A 26,837-nucleotide genomic window follows, 5' to 3' on the forward strand; every position below is an offset into this window, starting at 1 on the left:
AAATATTGTCTCTTTACTCTGCTTTTATTTTGGCACTCTGTAAGAACCTGTCAAAGTTGTTACTTCATCCTGTAAATGTCCACTAAAGATTCCACAATAATAAGTGTAGCAGGCTCATGTTTCCTCTCTCGCTTTACTCAGACTTTAATCTGTTCCCCCTCAGACACTAGAAAACATTCGCCCTATATCAAGAAGAAGGAGGACCTGACTGTAACAGAGTTCTGCTAAATTCAACCTTAAACCAAACTTAACTTAAACCATCCACATAACGAACAAATGACCTTTCACCATCCACCTTAAAACAAATCAAACAAATAAAACGGTTAAAAAAAAAATGCCCCAAGTTTGATCAGAAAGTCTGAGAATGTAACATTTCGCATTAGATAGATTCACAAACAGGGATCCCAGACAAAGTTTCACAAGCAGAAAAAGAGATTAATCATTAAATCCTGTTTTCAAACAGGACGAAACATGAAAAAATAAAGTGGCCTGCTCGCTGCTTCTGTACACACAGGAAATAAAAACAGTTATCGTACCAAACACCACAGCTCCCAACACGTCTATAAACTCAGACACACATACTGTACAACATGTATACAAATCCTACGGCAGCCTGTAAGCTCAGCTCGCTAGTGGTCATAGATTCTGTTACAGTAGCTAAAAAAAAACACACATTTAAAGTGATTACTGGCACAAGCAGGTCTGAGGGCAGCGGAGACAAACCAGAGCCAAGAACCAGAGTATATTATTCACAGTGAGACAAAGGTCACCCACACCTTTACGTTTCTTAAGCTGAAAATAAGTTACCTAAGATGTAGTGATCAAAGATGGATGATTTAACTTGTCATAGCTCTGGGAACCTTACAGAACAGGTAATGCAAATTTAAAATGTCTTCCTGTTACTGTAAAAAACATTTTTAAGCTAATTCCATATTTATTTATGACGGTGTATTCGGGCCATTGTAACAAAAAAAAAAAGAGAAATAAATTCCGAGATTAAAGTTGTAAATTTGCCAGAAAAAAAGGCACATTTATGAGATTATAAAGTCACAAACGTGCGAGGAACAAAACGAGTACAAAGGTTGTGTTTTTTTTCTGCCAAATGTTCGACTTCCAATGGCCCTGATACACCATCTCTCTTCTCACAGTGCTGTGAACAATGAAGTCAGAGCGCCCTCTGCAGGAGAAATTATCTACAGGTGACGTTTCATATTTAAATACGCATTTTCTTCTGTTTGTAAAATCATTTAAGTGCCTTTTGGACATCATGTAAGCCACAACAGATTTACGTTAATATAACTGTGAGGCTGACATGAGCCAATTGTTTATCCGCCCTGATAAATATCCATCCATTATCTATACCGCTCATCCTGTGCTGACACACAGAGACAGACAACCTTTCATGCTCACACCTATTTAGAGTCACCAGTGAACCTAACGAGCAGGTGTTTGGCCTGCGGGAGGAAGCCGGAGAAGTCAAGTCCTCTCACATTCATTCACAAAAAACAAAACGAAGAATGAAAACAGAAAAAAAGATTTTAAAATACTTTTAACCCCCGACTTTAACGTGGTATAAAAACTATTAAAACAATATTAAAAGGTTATCAGAAGATCTGATTCAGATTCCTCACAGCTGCGGCTGGGACTTAGAAACATAACATAAATGTCTTATGGCCCTGTTCAGTTAAAACAGGGCCAAATGGGGCTGATCAATAATCTTTTTATATGTTGTTTACTAACAGAATCAGGCTAAAAGAATTTCCATACACCATTTTATATATTGGGAATGTGGGACTTAATGAAACCATCATGTCCAGCAGTTAAAAGAAGAGAAGAAGAGCTCCTGGCTTTGGTTTGGCTGCTCTGGCCGACACTGAAGCTGCTGAATATTAGTCACAGTTAAAAACAGACTCACTACGATGACGAACAGGAGGAATAATAATATTAATACTGCCCAAGTCCTGCCCGAGGCGAGGAGGAGGTGTCGGGTTTTACTCTCTTAAACCGGAGAGAAACACGTCCTGGTGACGGGGGGCGAGTCCTGCTGAGAGACGGGTGGAGGGAGGGAAGAGGGGTGGAAGGGTGGATGGACAGGGGGAGGGGCTTATAAATAAAAGTTTAACAAGATATTCAAACATAAATGTTGGGAAAAACTGAAGGAAAAATGTACAATCAAGTACAATAAATACATTTTTGTTTTTGTTTGTTTTTTGTTAAGAAAAAAACGGAGCAAAATGTCTATTTCCAAAAATGTGCCGAAAGAAACTTGAATAAAAACACAAGGTTTTCCCAAAATAAGTTTATGACAAGTGTGTGGCATTTAAACACAGTGTTTAAGTCTTGATAGGTTTTATTTGTTTTCTTTACGTGAATTTAATCAAAACACAATTTCTAGAGCTCTTAAATAAATAAAAAGCAGACAGTGTGTCACTGTGGATTCTTGTTTACAGATCGAAGATACTGCAAGGCAACAGGCACGTTTACACAACAGTTGGTAAAAAATAAACGTTTCCCTATAACGAGTATTTCTGCTCACTGACTTTTCTGGAGTTACATAAAAAAGAAGAACAGAAGAGAAGTACCTCATACCTTGGAAATCTTCAGAGCTTTGTGTTTGTGGAAGGTAAAGTCTGGGTTCTTCACTACCAGCCCCGCCTTCCCCATCACAGGGCCACTGAGCGGACTGTTCACCTGTACACACATGCACAACAAGTTATTTTTGATAGCGGGATAGAAGAGAGGTCATCTTTTATTGTTCGGCTTTGATTTGTTTTTCTGGATTATTTTTATGGCCATTTTATTTTTATTAGAAAGGACAGTTGAAGAGAGACAGGAAGTATGGGGAGAAGAGAGAGGGGAATGTCATGCAGCAAAGAGCATGCAGCCGCTGCATCGCGGACTGCATCCTGCTCTACCCACTGAGCTAACCCAGCGCCCAGGTCACAGTGTTTAAACCCAACGTATAAAAAGGGAACAAACGTGTGTAATCAAGAGAAACACAAAGAACATAAACAACATAAAGTGCATTCAATTATAACATCAGATATTGGAGGAGAAATAAAGGCTCACCGCTTGCAGGATGACGTTCTCTTTGCCATGTTTCCTGCCCGTCCTTGTGATGGCGTCAGGCGAGATGTGTCTGACGCGCCTGTCTCCCGTCAGCTGATCACCGCGAGCTTTGCGCTGTTTGAAAGGCATCAGGTGGGAATGTTATGAATGGCTGCTTTAGCTCAGTGAACACATTATTTCAGCTTTAACGGACATCACAGGTTGAGCAGGTTTGTGGAAAAGAGCGTGCACTGGAAGAGTTTACAGATAAGGCATCAGAGCGAGCTGATTGAAACACACAGAGATCATCACTATGAAACACTCGAATCACCTGACAAACACTTCCTCCCAATGTGGCGTCTATTTAAGCTGCTAGATCTCCGCTCTCTCTCTCTGCTCTGTCATTGCCACCGCTGCCCTGCACCAGCTCTGCGCTCATACTATCAGCCCCAGCATCCACCCCCAGGCTCCGGCTAGGGGGGTTTAAGATATTATCTCATCACTCCTTAAATGTCTGCATGTAAAATAAATCTGTGAGGAGTGCTGAGGTCGGAGCGGAGACGCCAAACACGACCTGCTGCTGCGATAAACATTTCACACCATCACAAACGTGAGTCGTCTGACTGAAATATAATCATGTTTGATTCTGCTTTGACATCCTGGAATTTGGGACTAATTAGAAGCCAAAAATAAATGTTGCTACGACAATCACGTTCCCAACAGTCTATCAACTTCCACAAAGTCCCTTCAGAACTTTATACTTGGTCAGTGTTTAATGATGCAATAAGAAGGACATCGGGAGAGGCCGCTTTACTACGTCGCTTAAGAAAACTCTGTCACAATCCTGACCAAGTATGAGAAATGACTTTAGGAACACAAAATTGACAGCTTTCTTGTTCTTCATGTCTGTGCAACTGAAGGGCGGAAACTATGAGGGTCTTTTCTTCAACTTAAATCTGGTTCTACTTCTCGTCTTGACTTTCCAGGATGGTTCAGTACCTTGATGAGGCCGCCAAAGGAGCGGGAACGTGGATGTTTCTTGCTGGCCGCTGGGGGGCCCTGCTGTTGGTCCTTCGTGGGCGTCCCTGAGGTCGTCTGTTTGACTAACTGCTCATAGCAAAAGAGCAAAAGAGAAATACTCTAATTTCATATTCAGAAAGTTCAATCTCAGTTTCTACATCAGCTGAAGACTGATATTAACCTGTCTGACGAGCTTCTTCTTCTTGGCCGAGTCGGGCATGTTGTGGTTGACGTGTCTGAAGAGCTCCTTCAGAGCCTCCTCCGTGTACTGTTGAGCCGGTGATTGGCACTGCTCCTGAGAGCCCGGGCGCAGAACAGCCGTCCTCTTCAGGGGCAACACTCTCCGCTGAGCCGGAGAGCTGCTCGCCGCCAGCAGCTCCAGATCATCCTGAGAGAGGAGAGAGAGAGAGAGAGAGAGAGAGAGAGAGAGAGAGAGAGAGAGAGAGAGAGAGAGAGAGACAGACAGACAGAGAGAGAGAGAGAGAGAGAGAGAGAGAGACAGAGAGAGAGAGAGAGAGAGAGAGACAGAGAGAGAGAGAGAGAGAGAGAGAGAGACAGACAGAGAGAGAGAGAGAGAGAGAGAGAGAGAGAGTCAGGCTGTGATTTGAATGATTTGAACAGGCACAATGAGTTTGTTCATCAACACAGTTTAACCAACCGAACATCATCTTCATCACCGCTTCCTCACGATGAAGAGGACTTAAATCCTCCCTGTGTGTTTACCAGGCTGTAGTCTGTCAGGTTATTGATTATTTGATTAAAGTGTTTCTACATAACGAGCTGATGATAACTGATCAGGTCAATAAGTCATGAATGAGTCAGGGCGTTTTCTACCTGTAACATCAGGTGTTTCAGGTTTCTGTTGACGTTCTTTATCAAATCAAACCCTCCACTAACCTTGGTCTGCAGAGCCTTGGTCCCAGTGAAGTGAACTTTGGCGTAATCCCGCAGGTAGCCTGGAGCCTGAACAACACAGCACACACACGGCATTCATCCTGATCTATTACACAAGTCACATATTATGTTTGTTGCAATTCTGAGAGTGTGTTATCGCTCAGTTTGTGTGTGGTCGATAATCACCCTGAAGAGTTTCTGCGAGTGTTTGATGAGGAAGGCCATGCTGTTGTTCAGCTTCTTCAGATTGTCTTTGAGGTCACCGGCTGTCATCTGGAGAGGTCAAAGCAGAGGTCAGAAAAGTTCTGAAAGGTTAGTCAGAAACTTTTTTATCACTATGAGACAGAAACGATCTGACTTAAACCTCAAATGAAATTCAAATTGCTGTTTATGCTTTAAAGAACCAAATGATCATCTGGTTTATGACGTGTTTGATCATCCTCTGTCTGCTGGTTGAACCTTTAATATGAAGGAAAAACTTCAACTCTTACGTGTCTGGGCCAGAGGACGTGCGGGGCAAACATGAGCGCCAGGTTGAAGGCGGACATCTTGTTCTTGTCCTGCTGCTTGGCGGTGTGGTAGAGCAGGTCCAGCAGCAGTTTGAGCAGAGAGCGGTTGGCCTGAGGTAGCAGCAGGAAGAGCAGCTGCAGGGCCTCTATCTGACGCTCCTTGTTGGGGATGGCAGTCTTGTTGCCGTGTTCGTCAAACAGAGTCATATCTGGACGGGGGACACAGATTAGGGGAAGAAAGTCATGAACAGATTTAGAAGAATCGTTTCAAAATATCTAACGCCTTTTCCCCTCTGCTTAGCTACAGACGACAAGCCTATAGAGGCAACAGAAGCAGAAAGCCTTTGCTCTCCTTATGACTGATTTTCCTGCACACGCGACTGGACAATACAGCTCGGACTGTGTGTTTGCGTATTCTCACCTGCTATCTTTAGGTGTGCGTGGAAGTGTCTGTGTGTGAGCAGGGGCTCGGGCAGCTCTCCCAGGAAAGTCTTGAGCAGCGTGGCCACGTCGTTGGGGTGAAAGTCTCCAGAATCCAGGTCGACATCAGTCCCGCTGTTGAGGAGCTCCTTCAGGGCCTGCTGCCGAACGCTGTTCCCCGGCACCCGGAACAAACCCTCCACGTGCAGATCTGAGAGCGGAGGAGCAGACGGGCATCAGCAGATGGCTAATCAGAGCAAACTAATGCCATCCACACTAAAAACACCTGTTATAAAGGAACACTGGATTTCATTTACATGACTCACTTTTGCTGAGGTACTCTATGAGCTGGTAGATCTGGGCGATGCAGCTCTCCGTCAGCAGGGTTCCAAACACAACGCCTTTATCTGTGGATGTATTAAGACAGACAAACGTAGGTGATGATAATCAAAGAGTTAGTGAAAGACCCATCAGAGAAACAGCTCTTTCCTTTCTGCAACGTGTCCCTGAAGCTGGATCAGTCAGCTACTCTGCTATGGTTCCCTGGTCTGTCTAAATCATGATTGTTAGACATGACCTCTGACCTTTGCGTTTGAGGAAGTTGAACGAGCGAAAGAAGCCTCCGTTTCCACCTGTTGGCGTCTTCGGGCTCTCCTCACCAAGGAGCTGTGCAAACTCTGTTCCAGGGAGGTCGATGAGGCGAGTGATGTTACTGAGCACCAGCTCCAGGAAGACGTCGGGGTTCTCATGGCGGAGTTTCTCCACAAAGAAGTCCTGGTTGAAGATGACTGGTGATCGGCCAGCACGAGAGCCCCCAGGTGATTCCTCAAGATTGGTCACCATACTGCTCACTGTTCCTCTGCGGGGGGAGACACATGAAGACTGAATCAACTGTTTTCTGGCTGGTTTGGATCTGCTGAAAATAAACACCGGGCTCTAAGGCTGTCGTCATCATGATCTGACCCTGTGCAATAAAAACATCAAAAAAGACCTGAAGCTCTATGAAGAAGAAAAAACTAGCCTTGCATTCAAACTCATTATGCAAAGATTTGACCTATAAGGTGAACTTGGTGGAAACAGTGAGGAAGAAAGGAGAGAAGATGGAGGGAAATGCGGTTGAGGAACACCTTGTGGTGAAAAAGAACCACACTTTGTCAGTTATTTTGATATATTTTGAGTTCAGGAGGGACATCATGACAAACATAAGAAGTTTGTCAGACATTTCGAACTCCAGAAAGTAGGGATGCAGGATATTATCGGCACGTTATCGGCATCGGCAGATTATGGCTTGACAATGACATCAGCATCGGCAGATATGTCATTTTTCTGCCGATATTTTCCGCCGATAAAAAAGCTTTAATTCTGCCTAAATGCTCTATGATTCCCTAAAAAAGCCTGATGCAACGATACGACATTTTTGGCCACTACAATAAGAGTAGGCATGATTTCAATTCCACTACAGGGGAGACTTGATGTTCTCTGCAATGTTTTCTCTGCAAAACATGTGACTAATATATCGGTATTGAAATCGGCAATCTGCAAAAAGGGTTGGAAATATCGGCATCAATACTGTGCATCCCTAGTTAGATATATTTTGAACTCAGACTAGACATCATTACAAACACAAGAAGTTTGTCAGACATCTTGAGCTCAGAAAGACATGGGAAATTAAACATTGGAGCTAATATGCATGCTTCATTATTTGTATATTTATCACACGTCACATCATCATCACAATATATTGAGCAATGTAAGCACAAACTGCAGATTTTACCCATATAGTGAAGGCCAAGAGGGTACATTAAATATACATACTATGCCCTAAGAAGAAGCTGAGAAGCCCAACCTGTTCATCTCAATAAATCGTGTTTTTCTTTGCAAAAAGTAGACTTGTAGGTCTCTGGACACTGTATACCACGAAGCATCGAGATTTATTACAAATCTTAAGGCCCTCGCTCATCGTTGCTCCCGCTATGCTCGAGTTGGCTGCCCTGCATTGTCCAACCGTAGACTAAATCACTGGCATGTCCTTATTTATAAAGGCAATTCTTAACTTGCTTCCGTTTTATGTAATTTTATTAATCTGAAAAATGCTGGAAGCTACAGTCTTCGCTCTGTGACCCACTCACAAGGCTTGATTTCCCAAAGTGCGTCTTGAAAAGGGGAAAGGGGGGTTCAGGTCTGCGGGAGCTTATCTCATTATATCTTTTTAAAGTATGTTGAAGATGTTGGAGGAAGATGCATCAAGTTGAAGATACTTCATTGACTTTCCGCTATGTGAAAATTATGCTGACCTGTTTTTTTGTAATTGTTAGGCTACATGTTGTATGTCTGAAGCTTTGATAAAGTGTGCTGCTGTTGTCTTGGCCAGGACACTCTTGTAAAAGAGATTTTTATTCTCAATGAGGCTTTTCATCATTAAATAAATTGATCTGATGATGACTTCTTCAGGGGTTATTCTCTCAGAGCCACAAAAGAGATAAAGTAACATTATCGTTTAATTCACAGTAGCCTACTGCACAACTAAATTTACGTTAGCTAAGATAAGCAATTAAGCTAATAAGTAAATACAGCGAATCAAGATCCCTCCGCTAACAGTGCAACGGTTAGCTGCTTAAAACTGAGAATTCCCACTAAGGTTGCTTCACATAGCGGCGAATAGACACTTTAATTGTCACAAATATGTCGGGCAACCAAGTTGCAGCTTTCTAACTAACCATAACACAATTTCCAGCTTTGTTACGGTAACGTTACGAGGCTAACGGTAGCTAACGTTTGGTAGATGGAGGACTTGGCTTGAAGCGTCAGTGACAGTCCTTGTCAGTCTCGTTAACGTACTTTTATCAGTTTAAAATCTGTCGAGTTTAGCCTAAGCCATGAGTGGAACTAACTCTGTTTTTATCATAATATCATAGACAACTTATTAAATTCAGTCAAAATTCGTTCTTACCTTGTATTTTCAGTGTTTTCATCGACATTTTTACCCGCAGCCATGTTCAGTTTGAATCCTCCGCTGTTACCCCTTAGGCTCCGCCCACCTCATCAGCCATTGGTAGTTTGTCGAACGTGGGCGTGACTTTCCGGCTGAGATTTGCATGTCCCTCACTGTGATTGGTCGGTTTGAATTCACTAGCTGTGTCAAGAGGAAAACAACATCTGTATGCAGAAAAAGGAGTCTAGTATACAACAAAAAGATGTAACAGCAAAACGTGCAAAATGACATAATATCGCAGTATTTTTAGCTTTTCTTTTTTTCTTTTTTCTTTTTTCTTTACACATTTCTAAATGTATTTTTCCCTTTATTGTCCAGTCTGCTTCTCATATGTACTTGAGAGGAGTTGGTAGAAATGTGTCCAAAGTCCCAATATATTTAAAGTACGGCAGGACTAATATCAAAGTAGGCTAATACTCTCAAAATCTACTGAGTAAAGTAAAACTTCTTAAACCAAGAATAATGTTGGTTTCCATAAATCCTAATGGCATCACCGCTATGTTGATCGTAGACGGATTTATGTTTATCCAGGGTCAGCATGGTAGTGTATGACAGTATATTCAACTTTTATTATTATTTATTATTTTTATTATTTAATAGTACTCTGGGTTATTGACTAGTAAGAAAGCCAACACACTAACCGCCTTCTTTCAGTTTTACTAGGGATTGTATTATTTGATATTTAATCACTCCCAAATTTACTTCCCCAAAAAATATTAAGACGTGTAGATATTAACTTTATTTGTCTAACCCAGAAAGCGTAATTCCAGCTTTGGATAAACTTTGGAGAACATTTCCTCACATATCGAGGACTGTCTCCCTGTTCTACCTCAAAAAACACTCAAACTCTCTTCCCTGGCTATTTTCTTAAATAGAAGCGTGAGCGCATCGAGAAGTAACTAGTGTAATATCACTGTTCAGTATATATTATGCTGGTTAGGTTTGTGACAGTTTGTGCAGTCAAAGGGATCCTCTGTGTAAAATATCAATGAACCTTCCGTGACCAGAAGTCGTGAGATGATCAGCCTCATTAGCCTGAGAGGCAACCACACCTGTCTGTAAAATCTGCCGAGCTGTTTGGTTCTCAGGGAATCCGGGTCAGGTTAAGTGAGGACACCTGTTAAACTTAACCTGTTGTGTCCTGCACTGTAGTATTCTCCATGCTTAGTAAATTGATTTTATCAATTAATTCAAGTGGACCTGATTGTAGTGGGTGAGTCATTCATCTGCTCTAGACACACTGATATTGCAGCAATATGCCTTGTGCCTTATGTAACATACAATATTACAGTTGCTTTTTGTTTGTCATTTTAACAGTTGATTTAGGTCCATACCACCTTTTATGAATATTTTGGAACTACAGTACTTTGTATGAGATGTCCTATAAGTTACATGTGTATACACATCATTTTTAGACCAATCAATCAGATTCCACAGTCTAGTTTATTTATTTATGGATGGTTCATTAAGTTTTTCATCTTATTTTTTTTGTAAACAATCCATGTGGAGACTCTGTTCACACAGTCACATCACAGGGACCAGTGCCCTTTTTGGTCCGAACATTAAATCATTCAATTTTGAAGTTACGACTTGGTAAGGGGTAAATTGGGGTTTGACAGGTAACGATTATGTTTAATGTTGGGGTAAGTCTCTAGGGCATGAAAGTAAATGAATGCATCCCCTGAATTTGTGTATAAAAATACATTTGTAACCTTATTTTGTTTTCTTTTTTGTGAACTTGTTTAACAAGCCATGTGGGGACTCATGGGTTAATTAATGGTAGGATTTGGGGTTAGACAGGCAGTGGTTATGGTTACGGTTGGTGTAACTCTGCAGGAAATGAAAGTAAGTGAGTGCACCCCCTTAATTTGTGTATGAAAAGACACTTGTAACCTTAATTAGTTTTCCTTTGGTTTTTTTGGTGAACTTGTTTGACAGTCCATGTGGGGACTCTGTTTACAGAGACACCTTATGGGGACTTGTCTCTTTTTGGGGGTCCAAACAATTTATCATCAAATCCTAATGTCAAGAATTGGTTTAAGGGTAAGTTCAGGGTAGGATTTTGGGTAAGACATGAAGTGGTTACGGTTGAAGCTGGCATAAGTCTCCATGGAAAAAAAGTAAGATAGTGCATCCCCTAAATTTTTTAACAGTCCACGTGGGAACTCTGTTTACACAGTCACAATATAGAAACCAGTCCCCTCTTGGGGGTCCTAACATTTAATCATTACATTTTGATCTTAAGAATTGGTTAAAGGTGACATTCAGGGTAGGATTTAGGGTTAAACATGAAGTGGTTATGGTTAAGGTTAGGGTAATTCTCTAGGGCATGAAAGTAAGGTAAGTTAGTGCATCCCCTGAATTGCAACAGGCTGCTATAACCTTTTTTTCCTGACTTAAAGGTTACCCATTGAACTATATAAACCCTTAATGTGGGGGAATCTGCCCCTCCTGTCTGCTCAAGGTGTAATGCCTCCGTGGGGAGAAAATCAGGCTCCATATGCTGGTCTAATCCAGCCCAGGTGGTCCTGTCTGCTCCCATTAGAAGAGGTTGCGACCTGACGTGCCTCCAGCAGGCCGGCTCTGAATCAGATAGGAATGCTGAGCAAAGTGGTGGTATTTTTCCCACCTCTATATCACAGGGAAATAACCCAGGACATGCTGTGCCTCTGAATGCCAACTCCTGAATTATATCAGAGTAAAGGATGCTTTTTTGTGCACACGCGAGTTTGTCTGTGTGTAACTGGTCTGGGTCAGGAGGATCAAGAAGCTGATGAGGCAATCAACGACACTTGATCCCGATTAACCTGTCAACATGTCCTTTTTTAATCTAGTGACGGATCAGGAGCAGAAGTTGTTGAAGAAACAAACACTACTGAAGTGTTTGAACATTTCTTACAAATCGCTTGTTCCTTAAATCTCCCTTCAGTGTTCTTCACTTGAAAGAAACAAGCTTGTACAGTATTCAGTTGTTATAAACTTTAATCAAGGCTTTTGAGCATGATCCATGATCAGTAATGGCAATAAAAATAAGTCTAAATAAATAAATAAATAACATACAGACTAACAGTCAAACAAAGTACCAGAAATGTTGGGGTGTAAAGTGACAAACACATCGAGTCAAAAACATTTAAATCTCCGTTAGCCTGTTGGACAGTCAGATTCCTTTCAGCAAACCAAAGCAGACCTGGGTCTGAGAACATGTTGTGGGTTTGTTTTAACCGCCTACAAGCCTTAGATGGGTGGGGTCATCCACATGGAGACAAATACAGAAAGAGCAAGAGTTCTTGTTTGCAAAGGATGAGATTCTTCCCAACAGCTCTTTGGTCCAAGTAAGTCAAACTGAGTTGTGCCGGAGAGCTGTTGTTTTCACTGGCTGTGCCAGTTTCACCTCTAAGCTGGTGTCCCAGTTAACACAAGAAGCAATCGACTCCCCTTTGCTTACATTTACAGAAGGACAGTGTGAACCCCTTTAGCTTTATGTTAACTCCCACAAAGAACCAAAAAGGACAATTAGCTAGCTGTCGGAGAGGAACGTAGCCATAAGATCAGGCTTCCCTATCGCCCGATGACGTAGAAAGTGCGTTGCTAGGTTTAACTTTAAAAGCAGACGTTTGCACCCTGCCTGGATAAATATCAAACCATCTTGGCTTCATTTTAGAGGCGATTCTTCAGAATTAATTGTCCTTTTTCTTGCACAAAAATCAACAGCCATGCCAACACCAGCTGTTATATGTACTTCTGTTAACTTGGGAGACTTGAGAGAGACTTTTAGTGAGTTTGGTTTTTGAGAAGGGCCCAAAAGTCCTAAAAAAAGTGCACAGCTGTCAGTCTTTCAAAAGCTTCTACCTGCACCCCATAACGTATTAAACCATTGTTTCTGCAGACTGTGTCATTCTCTTCTTTACAAGTAAACTGATCTTGCAGTGTGAATCAGAGGCTCCACACTGGAACACTCAACTGCAAACTTGTGCGTCACCGGTGAGCTCTTTGTTGTCCCATGGGGTAATAATCCCCACCCATCTGGAACTTTCTGTCAACAGGCCAAAACAAACCAAATCTACTCAAAGTATTTTTTTACACACACATGATCAGACCCAGGTTTGACGTTATGCAGCTGTTCACTTGAAGTCACAGCTCTGCTCTCCCATCAGACAGTTGATCTTCCTCCACCAGGTCTCCGAGAGGCTCTTGATCTTATCGGGCGTCTTCTTCCTCAGAGTCATCCTCTGCTGCTGGGCGCTGCAAGTGTCCGTCTGCTCGATGCTGGCCAAGATGGCCGAATCAAACGTGTCCTTCAGGTTCTTCTGGGTCAGCGCCGAGCACTCTGCGAAGCTCACCGCCCCGAGCTCCTGAGCTAGCTGCAGGCCTTCCTCGGTGCTCACCGGCCGCTCCTGGTTCTGTGCCAGGTGGATCAGCACCTGGACGTCCTCCCTCAGGTCCAGCTGGGTGCCCACGAGGACCAGGGGAACTCCGGGACAGTGCTGCTGGATCTCAGGAACCCACCTGTCGATCAGGTTGCGGAAAGAGCAGGGGCGGACCACGCTGTAGCAGAGGAGGAAGACGTCGGCGTTCTTGTAGCAGAGCGGGCGGAGGCGCTCCAGCTCGTCCTTCAGGAAACCAGAAACAAAGAGGCCAGGTTAGAATAGTGTCTCTTCTGACTTCCCCATGTCTTTGAGATAAGATAAGATGGAACTTTTTTAATACTGAGGGAAATTATAGTGCCAGATAGCTCTAAAAATACAGTACAAATTAGAAAAATACAAAACAACGCAACCCACTTTGGTTCTCAGTAAACCTGAAAAGAGTCCTAAGTAGAGTTTTGACATTATTCTTTTATTTGCTTTTAAATCCGTCAGTGGTGTTGCCCCGCCCTACCTCTCTGAGCTGCTACACCCCTACACGCCCGCCCGTGCTCTCGGGTCAGCCGATCAGCTGCTTCTGAGATGAAAACTGAGCGTGAGCTCAGAGGGGGCCGTGCCTCTGCTGTTGCGGCTCCTCTGCACATGTTGACTGTATTTGTATTTTACGTCTATTTTATTTTATTTTAATTTTGATCTATTTCTATTTATTTATTTGTATCTTATGCGTGAGTTGTGTGAGCTCTGTATTGTATGTCTTTTATTCTTCTGTACAGCACTTTGGTCCTCTGTGGTTGTTTTAAAGTTTTTTACAAATAAAGTTGGATTGGATTATTAGCAGAGTTAGTCGAGGTTTGATGTGGAGCAGGTCTCATTAGGAGCCAGACTTGGAATAAAGCAAAATAATGACAAAAATTTCTGACATTTTAACTTATTTCAGAGAGAATTTAGGATATTTATAAACCTGTGAAGGATTCTGAGATTTCTGGATACTAAGTCTTTGGTAAAACTACTTCCTTCTGAAGAAACAGGCTGCATCAAAACTTCTCACAGTGCTATTTCTAACAGGGACGAGATGTTAAGTAAATGAGAGAAAAATGAATAAATTATACAAAAGCGAGACAAGTTGTGGATTTATGATTAAAGTTAAACTAAATCTCAGTCAGTGTCTTATTTTTAAAGGAGGAGCAGCTTCAGGTTGAAATATGGTGAAGACATTTTAACACTCAACCAGAAGTGGGCGATGGAGCACAGGGTAACAGAGGGGGGCTTCTGAACTTATGAATCATAAGCTCCGTTCGTTCCTGCAGGGGGCGCTGTGAACTGTAGAGTTACATGAGGGGGGAACTTCATCTTAAGGGGTCTTAAAGGATTTCAGCTGAGGACTAAAAGCAAGCAGCAGGGGGCAACAAACACAAACACATGTAAGAGTTACAACAATTACTGACTATTACTGATTGATCGCTGATGACTTACATTGATTGATCCGTCAACAAGACCCCATTTCTACCGTGAAACAGCAGAAAGAAGTACAGCTGAGTTTTACAATTAAAATGCATGCACTTATCATACAGCTGCCACCTGTCCAGGTGTGTTAAATGTTAGATTGAATCCTATTTGAGCTTTGAGAAAAGAGAAGCAGCTCACCTGTCCCGCCATGTCACAGAGCTGCAGTCTCACCGGTTTTCCGTCAACCACAACCATCACTGAGAAGAGAAGGAAAGCACCGACAGTGTGTGTTAAAGGATTTAAAGGTAACACGTTCTGTCATGTTCTATAAGGTTCGAGAAGCGGAGGAACACACAATCTTTAAAACGGAAAATATGGCATGTAAGCGAATAAAAGACACAGGTGTGCGTAAAACTTGTGCGTAACGCTAAAAATCCGCTCCATTGTTGCCAAAGATTACCGGTGAAGTTGTCAAACGCTGTTGGGACATATTCTGTCGGGTATCCGTTGGTGGTGTAGCTCACGATCAGGCTCGTTTTGCCCACAGCTCCGTCTCCAACCAGGACGCAGTTCACCTTGCGCTCAGGTGCGGAGCCGGACCGCCTGCGCTTCACGTACAGGGGGAAGTCCCGATTCTTTAACAGTCGAGACGGGGCCGGGGGGCCGTCTACCCCGCACAGAGGCTCTGACACACGGCGGGGCTTCTGCTTCCCGACATCCTGCGGCAGCATGGCTTCGCGTTTACAAGGATTTGTTTTGGTTGTCAGCCGGTTTAGATTGTTTGGAGACTCCCTGCGCGCTGCGTCATCTTCCTGACAGCTCACGTGTATCTGCCGAAAGGTTCAGATTTGTGAACAGCGAACAAAAAGCGCCAAACAATATTGAGTTGTGTTTCTGATGAGCCGTGGCAGAGATTTGAGTCGCGCAGTGGCGCAGCCGTCCAGTTTCTCCGCTCAGCAGGAGCTCCTGATTGGCATTCTCTCTACATCTGCTGTGGTCGTGATTCCTAAGAGGCTTACCGCGCAGAGCACCATATGAAGCTCCGCAGCTTTCCAAGTGAAATCAACTGAGCTTACAGGAAGCCTTGATCCCGTCCAGTCAGACGTACAGTATGTCTCCATCTTTAGCCTATTAAAAGATGGAAACCTTTCATATTAAAAGCGGATTGATATTTTATTGCGGAGTATCTTTCTGCAGCCAAACATTAAATAAATAGGATCATTTTTTAAATAATATTCCAAAAATACATAAAAAGAGATGACACATGGCAGCTGTGTGATAACACTGCTTTAATATCTTACTATAAAGATCTTCCCATTGGAGCTCCTGTGGACACAACCTGCTCTCTCTGCAGAATACATTACAATAATGATGAATGGAACGAGTGAATAAAAGACAATACGTCACAAATTAACATTTTTCTTTGTTATTTTTTTGGTTATTTGGTGTCTTATCACATCACAGCATTCACCTCCACACGGCTGTTAAACTTGAAAAAAAAAAGAACAATATGGAAAAGAAGCAAGAAAGTAAAGACATAGAAAAAATAACAAAACACTTTATATTTCCACGTTTAGTTATGATTCTATTTATTTCTCATTATATTTACTCCGTTTCTTATTTACCTTCTAAATTATTTTATTTCTCTTTATATTCCCAGAAATATTTATTATTTATTCCTTCATTTATTTCCCTTATATTTCCACATTTACTTTCTTATTCTTTTACACATGATTCCATAGTACAGTGTTTCTCAAGGTGTGGTCCGGGGTCTCCCCCAGGGGTCCCTGAAAAGTCTCCAGCGGGTTCTCAGTATTTCTTCCATCTCAAAGGAACACAATGACAGAACGTGTGACAGTTCTGGTCCTGGGTTCTGAACACTCTCATGGTTCAGTTCAGGGGTTCTTTACATGAGAACATTTGGAATCACCTCAGTAGTAAAGAGGAAAAGACTGTGTGGAGATGTAAAGGACTGACGCCCCCTTGTGGCAGGATCTCGTCATCTGTGGGGAGTAAAGGAGGAGAGGTGCAGGATGAATCATCGCCTCACATCTCTGTCACCAGCGAGACAGAGAGAGAGACAGAGACACAGAGTTGGAGAGACAGAGAAAGAAAGAGGGGGGAGGGAGGGAGGGAGGGAGAGAGAGAGAAACAGTGAGATAGACAGAGATAGTGACAGAAACAGACTGACAGAGAGAGAGAGAGAGAGAGAGAAAGAGAGACAGACAGACAGAGAGACAGACAGAGGTAGTGACAGAAACAGACTGACAGAGAGAGAGAGACGGAGAGAGAGAGAGGCTGAGACAGAGACATAAAAGGGACACAAAACCAGACGTGTTATTCCAAAGTACCAGCATCCTAAAGCACTAAAATCAAAGAACAGAATTAAAATGTGGTTCAGAAACATCCTCCAGGTTTACTGAGCCACAGCCTGTCCTCAGGCACCTGCTCAGGTGCAATCACTCAAGATAATTCATGACTCTACGACAAGAAACCAGCCAGAATCTTCATGTGTTTTCACTTCACCAAGAAGCTACAGAGCGACATCGAGTGCGTGTGTGTGCGTGCGTGTGTGAGTGTGTGGGAGGCAGAATGTGTTGCCATGCATTGAACGGCACAAAAAAACACCAGTGAGTGGGAGTGAGAGCATACGCACCAGCAAAGAACAAGACATCTCTTCACACACGCGTGCGCACACACACACGCACACACACACACACACACACACACACACACACCCCGCAGCTCCACTGTCAGTGGATCAGAATTGGACAGCGAGGCCTACCTGAAGTCTTCTCCACCTGTTCCAGTGCAGAGAGAGTCTCTGTGATTTCACACTTCCCATGAACCTCTCTGCCTTTTGTCTCGCCCTCATAAACAAACATAATAAACAATAATTTGAATAATTTGTGGTGATGTCAGTCACAGCAGGAGCTGCAGCATCGACAAAACAAAGTCATCAAACAGACAGACAGCAGAGCGTGAAATGCTTTTGATTTTTAAATCGATAGCCTTTGTTACGTTTCATCCTCGCAGCCAGACTCAGTTGTGCTTAAACACTTTTCGTCAGGGCAGGCATGTGAAGATATTCAGCGTACAACAAACAAAAACACACCACCCTCAGCCAGGGTCTTCAGGGATCAAAACACCTGACCAAGACAGCGAACTTCCGACCTTTATACCTGAACTGCAGTGGCACGGCATAACCATCAGTACATACAGGAAAATAACACTTTAATGCTTGTTGAATACACATATTTGGTTCCTACACTGTAGTGAAGATTTAGTGTGTGCAGACAGAAACAGAGACTTTAAGAGACGAGGACGCAGACACAAACATCAGTCACCACGCTTCCTCCCCTGACTCGTCACACACCTATCACATGATCATTTTCTGAGGTAAACAAATGTCTCGACTTGCATCGGTAACATAAAAAGCTAATATGAGGCATTGCTAACTTTGTTAGCTATGCTAGCTGCTGTTAAATTCTTCTTTCTATAATGCTGCCTCTGATTACACGTGCAGGACGGAGGCTGTATATTTAATCGATTCTCCTGTCTGGCATTGTTATCGGCCCTTCATGAAGCACTGCTGTTTTGTGTGCTTGTTTTTTAACGAGCACATACACGCCCAGTGTACGAAAATGGGAATGTGATACATCGTTGGGCAGCGTTTTTCCACACAGGATTTCATCCCTAGTCTCATAGGTGAAGGTCCTGCATTATTTTAACCATCGCACACAAACTTGGCCCTAAAAGAATTACTCTATCTTTGTACCGTCACTGATCGATGGATTTTTGGTGTTGGATCGGTTCTGGTTTCCCTAAGTAGTCCGAGTAGTATTGTCCAGTTTTGTCCATCCTCACTCTTTAAGCTGCCAGTCAGCAGAGATGTGGACCTGAGACTTGGACTGGAGTCGACTGGAGTCACTGTTTTGATGACTTGACAAAAAATAAATGACTTGAGACTCGACTTGAGGCATGATGCATAAGTGTAAATGTTAGCTGTTAAATATGAAATGATATAGTTAAAAGTTTCTGTCTAACTATCAGGTACGTACACAGCACAAACTGGGAGTCATGATTGGACGACTCAAAAAGCTCCCCGGTATGTGATTTCTCATGATTGGATGACTGACTGTCAGTCAAACTCCTCGCTATGGCAACACGCAACATCAAAGCCCCCAAAGAGAAGCCTCACCAGTCGTACTCGTTACTCCTCAACACGGTCTCAGAGCAGACCATCATCATGACTGCGTCTGTGCCAAGATAACACAGATACAATTCACTGTCATACTTTTTGAACAGGTTATATAAACTGGCCAATAATATCATTATTAGACGGGCTGCTCACACCTTGTGTTTTCTCTTTATAAAGACCGGATACTACAGGTAAGAGTGCTGCTCTCAGTGACTTCTATGGAAATCGAAGGAGACTAACAGAAGTGCAGCAGATAAGTTAAAGGGCCAGTTCGCCAATTTCCAACCTCAGTCCTATCATGCTGTTATGGGGAGCTGATGCCATTATGGTAGGAAATAGGATGCAGTTTTGCTCTGTGCCTTTGGAGGACGCTATCCGCTTCTCCAATGAGTCCTGGAAAACCTCGCTAAACTACTCCGCCTCCGATGTCGTGTCTCGTTCAGAATCGTCAGGTTTGAAATGTAGACTGCAGACCTGAAGAGTTTTTAGACGATCCATCCTCGTTGTATTTCAGATTCTGTCCCGCTCTGAGCCATCACCTGCAGCGACGCGGTAGTATTTCACTCTAGCGTCTCTTGCTGGGCCGTTCCTTTAAGAGGGAGGGGCGCAATGCACACTGGGTGTTGTAGGAATGTAGAATGGGCAAAACCACGACTTTTTCCAGTTTAAAATATTATTGCTTCTATCCAGAGAACACCAGCTTTGACTGACAGAGGCTTTTTCCAGGGGTGAACTGCTCCTTTAAGTAAACGACTCACAACACCGTTTAAAGAAGCGTCCTCACTCTCCATAGAGAGAGCGGACGTCGCTGCCTAACAGGATTAATGAAGAGTCAGAGAAAAACAACAGACTTCTTCCCGCTCTGTCAATGGAGACATGAGGCAGAGAGCTGGCACAAAACCCAGGAACCCATAAACCCTGTTCATACACACACACACACACACACACACACACACACACACACACACACACACACACTCAGAACATACAAAGCTGCTATTCTCCTCATGTACAAACAGTCTCCCTCCTCCTCCTCCTCCAACATCTGATAAACTAGACACCTAATCAGAATCTTTGGGGACCCCGGGCCTCCTATTGGAGTTTGCAGACCAGGCAAATACATTAACTCAATTTAAGGTTTGGGATTAAGACCCCCGCCCCTCCCCCCTTTATTACACACACACACACACACGCAGACAAAAACACACAAACACACATCATCAACCCTCCTCCTCCTCCTCTTCTTCTTCTGCCTTTCCTCCTTCTCTCATCTCTCTTTTTGATGGGATCAGCTGACATTCTCCTCTTCCTCCTTCCCCCTGCACCCTCTCTCTCTCTCTCTCCCTCTCCCTCTCTCTCTCTCTCTCTCTCCCTCAGGGGACCGGGGTGCTCGGACTCTATAGTTATGGGCTGGGGCCATCTGTCACCGTGCGCATTCACGCAGCCACCAGAAGGCCGCAACATGTGCAGATTTAAATGGAGAACCCAACTTTCCCAGGACACACAGGCCTGACCCCGGCAGCCGTGGCGCCCCCCTCCCCCCTCCTCCCCCTTCCCCATCACCCCGTGCCTCCCCCCTCCTCTTCTCTCCTCCGTCCCACGACCATCACCGCCACCATCCAGCATCCCTAAAATAAAAAAGCCAGACCCCACCCACCTGCCACACCCTCCTCCAAGAAATACTGTCTGCATGTGAATCAGTGAATTAAAGCCCCCCCACCCCAAAAAAACCTGGACCAATCACCCCCCCTACCCCACCATGTGTGTGTGTGTGTGTGTGTGTATGGTAATGGCCACGCAGCATGCACAAGCACCTTCTTTACACACAATGATGGATTTCCACCTTACGTAGCAGCTGATGGAGCCGGGGGGGAGGTGATGGAGGAGGTGGGGGGGAGGAGGGGCAACCCCTGGTGGACGTGTGAGAAAGAGAGAGATCAGCTGATTGGTAAAATTGATTGTGAAGGAGAGAGAGAGGGAAAGGAAGAAAGGGAGTGTGTGTGTGTTGAGAAGCGGTACGAGTGTGTGTTGTGGTTTTTGTGGTTTGTGAGGAGGAGGGGGGGGGGTGGGTGAGGGAGGGAGGGAGGGAGGGAGGAAGGGAGGTTGGGGGGGAGGTAACAGGATTGGTCTTGTCTGTGGGACCCACGGGGAGGACAATGGGAGCGGCGGGGGTGGGGCGAGTGTCACACGCTTTTGCTTTGTGGCTCGGTCAACAGGCGTGTGCCGCGGGTGTCGTCTCGCCTCCCTCGCCTGCTGTCCGACTGCGGGGACGGACCGGCGGCCATGAGAACCGGGGCCCCGGGCCCTTTAATGAGGGGCGTGCTGTTTCTTATCAAAGATGGACAAGCCATCATTACAATCATCATTAGACGCTGCACAATGGAGCACGCCTCCCTTAGCTATGGATGGGAAAATCCTCCTACAGAGCTGCGGCGGATGAATTAAAAAAAGAGCACAAAAACAGTCTGAGCGAACGTGTCTATTTAGTGAATCTGCAACAGTGTCGTCTGGTGAGGAGGCACGGCTCAGCCGCTGCAACGGAAAGATTTCAGCATCAATTAAAACACAAAAGCAGCCGCGGAAATGCTGCCAGGAAACCTACAAACTCCTGGAGCAGCTGCCGCGTCTCAATCCGGATACTTCACTGAACTTAGAGTGCTTAGGATGGACTTACCAGGAAAAGTACAAGAGACGAAAAGGTCATTAGGTCACTCTTGTTCCGAGTTGTTCACCACCAGGGTTCTCATAGAGATCTGCATTTTACCATGATTGTCACTGTGAACACAAGTCTGCGCTCAAAAAGCAGGTGTCAGTCTGTGGGAACCATCTCCTGTCGCTCCTCCTGAGACGTTTCTCTTTGACTGGGCCGACTTTTTATTAACTGAATCAAGGGTCTAATTCACCTGGGGTTTGGTTGCTTTTGGGCTTTAAGAAGTCAGAGAATCCTCTTCTTTCTGTTCCACAGATTACCTCCTGACCTTTACAGTTTAAACTTACGTGAGGATAGGTTGCTTAAAACTGGGATTTCTGTTTGTCACCAAAAAAATGAGACTCTGGCCATTGTAGGCATGTAGGCGTTTAGTGGCCCCTGGGACATCCCTCACGACTCAAATGCAGAGAGCAGAGATGTTTGTATTTTACGTCCTCTTCTAACAACTTCTGACTCCTCCCAAGTTGGGGAGGTGTTCTACAGACGTTGACGTGTTCAAGAGCTTAAAGCCAACATGTGGAAACCTCATGGAGGCACTAAGAAGCCACTCTACACGGACAGCAGCTAACATTTACAATATTTCAAACTAAACGAGCAGCAAAAACTGTTCATGCATTTTGTGAATCAATACATTCTTACTATCAACCCAAACTTTCTCCAAAAGTTTATGCATTATTGTCCAAACTTGAGTGGGCGTTCACAGGAATTTATACTTGTCTCTGCACTACATGTGTTACTAAAGGATACCTCTAGAGGGTGCACCAGAGAGCTCAGGCCGAATGCAGCTACCGTATGTGTGGGTTGTAAACAACAGACATGGAGACACTCGAGGAGGTGTTATGTTCATGCTGAATTCTCAGTGGCCTGGTGGCTGAACAAACCGTCTGCACCGTCCCTGCTGCTGTGTTGACCCCGTCACATCCCCTCTGCCTCCACACTGCCCCTACTGCTCATGTGCAGACTGCATCTCGCGTTTGTGTAGCGTTTAATTTTTGAGGACGTGCACAGCCGACGCTCCAAACAGACGCAGGGAACGCGGGGCAGCCATCATGAGCATGCATAGTTGAAAGCAACTATATCTCCGGCTTAAATTGGATGCATCTGAGCTCCTGTGAAGGATTCCAAGTTAAAAATGCAAGTTGGATGTTAAGTGCGAACACTGTTTTATGTCTGTAAAGGTTCTCAGTCATGATCCAGGTCATGGTTATTCTAATTCTATTCGCATACTAATGACCTACAGAGGCTTATATGTCTCTACTTAAAAGAATATTTTACTTCCTCACCAAGCGAGGAAGTTGTGTGCAGTTCCTGTACATGTGCGTCTGCTACACCTGATCAAGCTCCTTCACTGCTGGAGCCCTTCAAGAGCCAGATTTGCTAACGCTAACGCATGCAGTCGGACTGTTTTTGGGCCTCTGGTGTGGCAGCCGGAGCTTGCAATATGGGGATAAAACTTGGTATCCACAGGGGCCAACTACATGTAATATTTGGTGGCTCTAAAGGAATGTATTTAGAAGATTTGGAACAATATTTCTGACGATAGTGAGCGTCCAGTTTGGTCTCAGGTGATTCAGTTGTCCTCTTCCTACGTTGCGAACCTCTGGTGGAAACCAGAAGACAGATGTCGCTCCATCCAGCAGTCACTTAGAACTGAAGAAGCCTTTCGGATGAGACGTGAAACGTCTTCAAGAACTTCAACCGAGTCCAGCTGCCTTTGGATTCAGCTTTGAACGCTGTTTTATGTTCTGAAAATGTAAATACAGAAACTGTCACATATCAGGAATGTAGCAAAACGTTTCCATGACTTAGTAGAGCTCCAGTGTGTTATCTGGATTATTCCTCTAATCGCTGAGATTAGGTTTTATTTTGGTCATTCTGGGAATTTGCCAAATAAATGCCATTAAAAATAATCTGATTAACTGCTGATGCAAGAAATCAATGTGATGAGATAAGATCAGTGTCGGCAGAGTGAGAGGTGAACTTTGCTACTTTTATGGTTCGAGTCTGAAGGTTGAAGTCTGGATTTGAGTTTATACGACGCAACCCGTTCCTGAGCGCTCACAGTGTTCGGTCAAAGTGAAAGAGAACGATTAAAGCCTCCTCTGACTGAAGAATCAGGAGGAAACCTGCAGCTGGGGATTGTGCATCTTTGGCGTAAACAAAAGGGACCACAGTGAACCTCCGAGTCCGGCATCTGCTCTCCAGTTCTTCTTTTGAGTCTCGGTAAGTTTGGCACCATCACACTCAGATTATGACCTCTCTTTCTCTCATTCAGAGCTGTGATTCAGATGCGTGCAGGTTAGCGTGTCGTGCACCGTCACCCTGCTCCGAGTCCGTCATCATTAATGTTCAGCCTAAAAACATGTTGCTCCGCTGCGGCCTTTCTCAAGAGTCTCCTCCAAGTCCTTTTTAATGCTCTGCTGGCCTGTGGCCCCGGCCGCAGGGAGCATTGTCACGGTGCTGAAGGTGGAGGGGATACGGGGAGGAGGTGTGTGTGTGTGTGTGTGTGTGGAGGAGGAGGAGGGGAGGGGGGGGCATGACGCTGCAGCAGTGGCAGCTGGCGGCCCAGCTTGCAGGGGCCATCTCTTCACAATGGAGAGCCTTCCCCCTGGGGCCAGTGATTTAGGACAGGGCTCTCTGGACAGGCCCCTGGAGAGGAGGAGAGAGGACACTGGCTTTGGAGGAACGCACCCTCCCACCTCCACCTCCCCTCCTTCTCCTTGTCTTGTCCTCTAAAGCTTCCCTGCTGGTTCCCGTGCCCCCTCCCCTGCACACTCCTGACACCCTCCCCTCATCCCACCGTGGCTAAGCTCCCTCCTGGGACGAGCAGCCAGGCCTCTGCACGGGGAGCATTCCTGAGGTGTAGCACGCTAACGCTAGCTGGACACAATAGGGGGACAACAACAGGTGCGTGTGGATCCTCTGTCGTCCAGCGGCAGCTGAGAGATAGGGACGGGGGGCTATTATGGCGCCATTATCCTCCACTTCTCTACCGGTGGGCTGTTGGCCCTCTTCTCTGGAACAAAAACAAGGCTTTTTATGTGTAACCTGGTCTTGTACCCACCCTGCTCCGACAAGCCCCTCTTTCATCCTCCTACCCCAGCTAGCACCTGCCACCCCCGGGCCCTCCAAACCTCCAAACGCGCCCAACGGCCACTTATCCCAAGACTGGCTTCAATTCAATCCAACTCCAACTGCAAGAAAACCTGAGCCCACTTGTTTAAAACGCCCACCACTTCATATCAGAGCCATAGAAATCATCCAGGCAGCCACCTCTGTGCACCCCCCCTCCCCCGCTCCTCCCTCCTCTGTCCCTCTGAATTATGTTATGTCTGAAATGAGCAGTCATACAGCAGATTGTTTGGTGCAGCCACTTGATATAACTGGTGACAATGCCTCTAACAGAGCGAGTGTCCTGGGGGGATAGGCAGTATTTGGTTACTGCATCCCTGATCTCTCCCCATTGTGGTCGGCTCCGGGTCCCAGGGAAGGTTGAAAGGGGTGTTTGGGGAGGGGGACATGTGCGCATATGTGGGCCCACAACGCAGGTGCCTACATCTGTTCATTTCTGGGCAGATGCTCATGGTGGTAGAGATAGAGAGGGAGAGTTAGAGGGAGAGGGAGGGAGGGGAAGGGGAGGTGGACTACCTCCATTTACTCGCTCATCAGTCAAACTGGTGATTAAGCCTGCTACAAATGCGAACGCTCTTCTGCTGCTGAAGCACTTCAAGAGACTCAGCCTTCACGAGTGCGAAGGATTGAAATGTTTGGCTTTATGACTTTTGGTAAAACAAAAGCAGTTTAAAAAGTGTCACGTTGGGCTGTTGGAGGTTAAAGGTGCTGGACGACCTGTTTTCTTTCCCAACCATCCGTACTGGAGATTAAGCTGCTATGAATCAGCTGTAGCGCTCACAGGAGCTCATCAATGGCACTGTAAAGAATATTTTACTTCCTCACTTCTTAAAGGTGAAAAGCAAACTAAACAGAGCGAGGAAGTTGTGTGCAGTTCCTGTCTGCTACACCTGATCAAGCTCCTTCACTGCTGGAGCCCTTCAAGAGCCAGATTTGCGAACGCTAACGCATGCAGTCGGGCTGTTTTTGGGCCTCTGGTGTGGCGGCCGGAGCTTGCAATATGTGGATAAAACTTGGTATCCACGGGGGCCAACTACATGTAATATTTGGTGGCTCTAAAGGAATGTATTTAGAACATTCGGAACAATATTTTTGACGATAGTGAGCGTCCAGTTTGGTCTCAGGTGATTCAGTTTGTCCTCTTCCGGTTACGTTGCAAACGTCTGGTGGAAACCAGAACCCAGAAGACAGATGTGATCAAAGCAGATTAAAGTCAAATGAGGTGTTCAATAATTACCTATTGGTGTCATATACTTTGGCCACGTGCAGTTTATGAAACAGGTGACACTGCGGGTCTTAATTACCTGCTTGTTTTGGCCTCGGGAGAAGACAAGATAAGGGATTTTATCGTAATATGATTCTATTGCATTGCGGTCCAATAAAATCACTTTAAAACAGCTTAGCGTGCTCACCGTCTCCTCTACTGTTATTTTCACATTCGTGATGACATAACGATTGTTATCTTGGTCATATAATTATTTTCAACCTGCAGCCACTCGTGAACATTTCCTGTAAATCACATCAGAGAGCGGACAAAGGGAAGGAAACCAAGAACGAGAGTTCTTACACACCTTACAGACTCTGAGAGGCTTCAAGCTAAATGCTACGTTTAGTGTGTTAGCATGCTAACATCTTAATGTTAATGCAAGGTGCAGCTGAGGGTGATGGGAACGTGGTTAGTTTGCAGGTAAATGTGCACAAACTGAAGTGTTAAATCAATGATGTTTGCACTCCATGACAGGCCAGGGGATCACACTTATTGATCCAGTGGAGGGACACAGTGATGCTATCCATCCACAGTTGCTTGCATGTTGGGGCTCCAGGGAAGTTAGCGGTTTGCTAAAGTTGGAGAGATTCACCGTCTGGGGACTGTGAGGAATAGAAAAGCAGCGATCTGGTAGCTCACCTGGTCGAGAGTGGTCCGATGTTCAGAGGCCGAGTCCGTACTGCGACTTGATTCGATTCCAGCTTCAGTCCTTCGCTTTTTGTCATCCCCTCTCTCTTCCCTTCATCGTCTTTCAGCTGTCCGCTAACAAAGGCAACAATGAGCATCAAAACATCGTAAAGATGTCGCATAAAAGAGAACTTCATTGTAAAGCCA

General features: G+C 44.7%; 2 protein-coding genes across 2 annotated transcripts; both read right to left on the reverse strand.

Annotated features, from left to right (window-relative positions):
• Positions 1-1,914: 1,914 nt before the first annotated feature.
• arhgap19 (Rho GTPase activating protein 19) lies at positions 1,915-8,909 on the reverse strand. Its single transcript, XM_069666504.1, has 12 exons — positions 8,842-8,909; positions 6,476-6,750; positions 6,218-6,298; positions 5,893-6,102; positions 5,454-5,680; positions 5,149-5,235; positions 4,966-5,031; positions 4,250-4,456; positions 4,048-4,155; positions 3,070-3,183; positions 2,590-2,691; positions 1,915-2,044 (listed from the first exon to the last, which is right to left on the reverse strand). Exons 1-12 carry the CDS (start codon positions 8,883-8,885, stop codon positions 2,000-2,002), a joined length of 1,566 nt encoding a protein of 521 aa, XP_069522605.1. The 5' UTR covers positions 8,886-8,909; the 3' UTR covers positions 1,915-1,999.
• A 4,095-nt stretch (positions 8,910-13,004) lies between these two features.
• LOC138594298 (rho-related GTP-binding protein RhoU) lies at positions 13,005-15,424 on the reverse strand. Its single transcript, XM_069665360.1, has 4 exons — positions 15,154-15,424; positions 14,892-14,950; positions 14,721-14,750; positions 13,005-13,493 (listed from the first exon to the last, which is right to left on the reverse strand). The coding sequence occupies exons 1-4, from the start codon at positions 15,422-15,424 to the stop codon at positions 13,005-13,007; spliced, it is 849 nt and encodes a 282-aa protein (XP_069521461.1).
• Between the last annotated feature and the right edge of the window lie 11,413 nt (positions 15,425-26,837).

The sequence above is a fragment of the Semicossyphus pulcher genome, unplaced genomic scaffold (assembly GCF_022749685.1).
Source record: "Semicossyphus pulcher isolate SPU_LCO1_2020_fin unplaced genomic scaffold, fSemPul1.0.p SCAF_17, whole genome shotgun sequence".
Lineage (NCBI taxonomy): Eukaryota > Metazoa > Chordata > Actinopteri > Labriformes > Labridae > Semicossyphus > Semicossyphus pulcher.

Coding starts and splice junctions, on each gene's coding strand:
- arhgap19 (XM_069666504.1), bottom strand. CDS start 8,885: ATGGCTGCGGGTAAAAATGTCGATGAAAACACTGAAAATACAAG. Junction 6,103..6,217: donor CATAGAGTACCTCAGCAAAA/GTGAGTCATGTA, acceptor CTCCGCTCTCAG/ATCTGCACGTGGAGGGTTTG. Junction 3,184..4,047: donor CCTTTGGCGGCCTCATCAAG/GTACTGAACCAT, acceptor CCTTTCAAACAG/CGCAAAGCTCGCGGTGATCA.
- LOC138594298 (XM_069665360.1), bottom strand. CDS start 15,424: ATGCTGCCGCAGGATGTCGGGAAGCAGAAGCCCCGCCGTGTGTCAGAG. Junction 14,751..14,891: donor TCTGTGACATGGCGGGACAG/GTGAGCTGCTTC, acceptor GTTTCACGGTAG/AAATGGGGTCTTGTTGACGG. Junction 13,494..14,720: donor TTGTTGACGGATCAATCAAT/GTAAGTCATCAG, acceptor GGTTTCCTGAAG/GACGAGCTGGAGCGCCTCCG.